Source organism: Pinus tabuliformis, chromosome 2_2, assembly GCF_031772625.1.
Source record: "Pinus tabuliformis cultivar Carrire ecotype Pingquan chromosome 2_2, CPIR1, whole genome shotgun sequence".
NCBI lineage: Eukaryota > Viridiplantae > Streptophyta > Pinopsida > Pinales > Pinaceae > Pinus > Pinus tabuliformis.
In genome coordinates, this window is record NC_142300.1 from 522,343,011 (window position 1) to 522,346,984 (window position 3,974).

Below are 3,974 nucleotides of genomic sequence, written 5' to 3' on the forward strand. Positions count from 1 at the left end.
CAAAGGTTGTGGATTTCACATTCAACGGTTTTTTCAAGGGCCTAAAGCTTAACATCAATGGGTTTTTATGACATGCTCCAAAAATTGTGATATTTACCTCTATTCAAAACATTTTTTCACTAATCAATTTGATTCCCAAGAAGATCTAGAGAAAGGTTTGAAGGAAGAGCCTTGGTTTTGGGGAAGAACAAGGTTTTTCATCACCCCTTGTTTTCCAAAGTTTGATTCTTCTACAATGGTGGTAACAAAGATACGAGGTTGGGTAAGGTTTCCAAGCCTCCCTCTTCTCTTTTGAATCCTAAGATTCTAAAGGGTGTTGAGAACATTTTGGGTTCCTCTAGAAAGATCAATGTTGAAAGAATGAGAAAGGTTTATTCACCTTTGCCTGTATATGTATAAAAATAGAACTAAGCAAGGGTCTACTTAACCACATCTTTTTGAAACATAGACACTTCCAATCAATTCAAATTTTGGACTATGAAAACACAACATTCAGATGTCACACATGTTTTCAAACAAGACATCTTTAGAGCTCATGCCCCTTGGCAAAAGAGCTACCAAAATAAAGGGGCATGCCACTAACAAAAAAAGAAATGGTAATCTTTTAATACTCTTTTTCCATAGAAATAAGGCGAAATCTAGGAGGACTTTTCAAAACAAGAAGATTATAATACCCAAGTTCATGATGGGCATGCACCTCATATGCAATACAACTCAGAAATAAAATCGTTCCATGGAGAGGAACATCATGAAGTAGTGGGCGGAAAAGAAGATGAGATGACAAGCACAAAATGAATTCATGCTTCAGAGAGAAAGTTGAGATTCTGAGAAAGTTCGATTGTAACAAAAAGCATCTACTAGAGATGACCTAAAATGATTTGGCAGAGGTTCCTATTGTCCATCATACAAAGTTAAAAAAAAGATAAGTGATTTTATATCACATAATATCTTCTTTGTATTTTTTATTTTTAGTTCTTTCACTCTCCTGAACGGTTAAAATACACATACTAAATGTTTTTAGCGTCTACAAAATATAAATTTCTTTTTCCAAAAATTAAAACAAAATTACAATATTTTTAGTAAATAAATAAATAATTCATTTTTCTGAAGGATAAAAAAAATTCGTAACTTGATATACTTCCAAAAAGATAAAACAATACCTAAAAGAATGACAGGACTGCTTCTGCCCATGTGAGAAAAATACAAGGAACCTTATAGTGCGTTGATTTTGTGTGTTTAATGTTTCTCGTTGCTTTCTTGGAAGGTGCAGGCAAGCTCTCGAAGCCTTGTGTCGTGAGGTCTATCCACGTGATCAATCTTAGCTTCAAACAGGGTACCACTTGGGGATAGTGACGCCATGACTTCTTTTATGCCTCGTGCTATTACGTGGAAGTTGTAAAACCGTCTCAAACTTTTGGAATTTTAAGAAGTTGTTTTTAGTGTGATTTTTTGGATTTTGTGGTATTAGAATTTGGCCGAAAAATTTGAAGTGAAATTTAGATATGTGTTATTTAAACTAATGTTTTGACTCTAAAAAATTTGCAAACACTTCAATTGTCCAATTGTCCAGAAGTTACCCATCAAACTTATGATTTCGATAAAATCTTACCAAATAAAAAAAAAAAAAACCAAAAAACCCAAAAAAAAAAAACTTCCAAAACATCCCACTAAAAACATCTCATTAAAAACAAATCGAATCTTAAATAATATTACACTAATCTTCCATAATTTTAAGCCTCACAACAAATATCGCGCACTCAATTATTTCATCACTCAAATGCAGCTAGCCGACGCTTAATGTTAATCAGTGGCCAATATAAAAATCGAGGATGCCGTAGGGTGCCCCATGTTCTTTCTTATGTTGTGTATTCATGTATTTGAGTTGCATCAATGGCTGCTCGCAGACTGCTCAGTCACGCCTTTCAAGGGCCACAATTGTTGCTCAAGGCTCAGGATGCCCTTCATGGCAACAGACCCGCTGAATGTATGGAGACAAATAAATTCCATAGGTTCGATCCTTGGTTTCTGCAAAGGCTAGACGTGGCTATGCCCCCACACTCTCAGACCCAGCGCCCGGTGATCCATGGCGATCGCTGGCGACAGGAGTTACAGAATTTGAATAACGCTGCGAGAGACCGCCTTCACCAGGAGGTGCTCAGCCCGCAGGGAGGGAAAATATCTGTGGAGGAAGGGAGAAGGCTGCTGAGGTTCGTGCAGGTAGATTCCCTAATTAAAAAGTTGCGCCAAATACCCCATGCCTGCATTTCTCGCAAGGAATTATTACAGATCTGTATTAGTATGGACTTCGCGGCCGAGGAGGATGTCAAGAAAGTTGTCAAATCGCTCGATGAATCCGGGTAGATTCTAATAGTCGGCGATGGCGTCTACCTCATGCCGGAGCAGGTACTGGATTTTCTCCTAACATATGTCGATGGCCGAAATATTTCGGGCTCGGTCAAACAATTTCTGATTCCGCTATCATCATAGTCGTGGATTTTTTATTCATCGAATTACACATTCCTGTTTTGATGGTATATTTTGAAATTAAATAAATTATTATTATCTCATTTTTAGGTTATTGTTAAGTTAGATATCAAATTGGTGTATAAACTATTTTTATTTGGATTACTGGTTTGTGGAATAAAGAATATGACACGTCCAGTCTGATTGCTTAAGGCTAATCAAAGATCGAGATAAACTGAGAATAGTGTATGAGACCCCTTGTTAATTGCTGATTGGCCAAATATTCAGCAATTATACTGACATGGCTGATTGCCCAGGGCCAACCATAAGCTTATGATGGTGTATGGGATCCCAGTCTGATTGCCCATGGCAAACCAATGATTGAGATAAGCTGAGGATGGTGTATGAGACCCCTTGTTAATTGCTGAGTTGCCCAATACTCTGCAATTAGACAGACATGGCTGATTCAAGCTTAGGATGGTGTATGAGACCCTTTGTTAATTGCTGATTTGTGGAATATTAGGCAATTAGACGGATATGGCTGATTGTCCTGGGTGAATCAGCGATGTAGATAAGCTCAGAGTGGTGTATGAGAACTTTTGTTTGTGGGACAATGAACCTATTTCCACGTAGTCATTTAACTGCTAAATCTACCAAGGAATACATACTCTACACTTCTTGTTTTGAACATCTTACCTATTAAAAACAAATACTCTTAACAACTAAATTAAACCAATTATGCTTTTAAAAATATTCCAGAAATCTACTAATAAAATAAGTCTTAATAGCCTGAATATAAAAAAATCTTTGATAGTTATTATATTTCGTTTCTTTTCTTTGTATTATAGTTTTATTTCTTTTTTCTTGTAAAAGTTGTTAACTTTGCTTTTTGCAGGTAGCAAGGAACATTGAGAAAGTGGTACCTCTTTTAGACGGTCGTCGCAGTGAAGAGCTGGAAGAGATGGAGAAGCAAAAGGCCGCAATAGACCTGCATGCCATGAAAATAGTTCGGAGAGAGCTATGGTGCGGGTTCGGATTTCTGAGCCTCCAGACCACAGTTTGTATGTGGCTCACCTTCTGGCAGCTATCGTGGGATGTGATGGAACCCATATGCTTCCACTTGACCTCCATTTATTTCTTATCGGGCTACATGTTTTGCCTCGGAACTTCAACTGATCCCACCTACGAGGGCCTTTTCAAAGCTCGCTTCAAGAGCAGGCAGAAGAGACTGATGAAGAAGAGGAATTTCGATATTGAACGATTTAACAAGCTTCGATTGATGGTCGGGTCACCATTAAAACAGTCTGCATGTTAGGGCCTTTTACATGTAATTTAGGGCTATTCCTTTTCATTTTTTCTATCACTTCATACCATATTTTTATTGTAGATTTCCAAAATATGGCAACCAAATTAAACAATCCAACTCCCTGTTATCTTTAGCATTTTGAGATAAGGATAGCCTTTCCAGCTCCCCATACTGTATAGCTACCATGATTATAATCATAATTCTA

General features: G+C 37.3%; 1 protein-coding gene across 2 annotated transcripts; it reads left to right on the forward strand.

Annotated features, from left to right (window-relative positions):
• The first annotated feature begins 1,788 nt into the window (after positions 1-1,788).
• Positions 1,789-3,974, forward strand: LOC149193644 (calcium uniporter protein 3, mitochondrial-like). Of its 2 annotated transcripts, none has more exons than XM_089406802.1 (2): positions 1,789-2,403; positions 3,359-3,974. In XM_089406802.1, the coding sequence occupies exons 1-2, from the start codon at positions 2,392-2,394 to the stop codon at positions 3,776-3,778; spliced, it is 432 nt and encodes a 143-aa protein (XP_089262928.1). In that variant the 5' UTR covers positions 1,789-2,391; the 3' UTR covers positions 3,779-3,974. The 2 variants fall into 2 exon arrangements, with proteins under 2 accessions (XP_089262928.1, XP_089262927.1); XM_089406801.1 differs by having other exon boundaries at positions 1,792-2,403.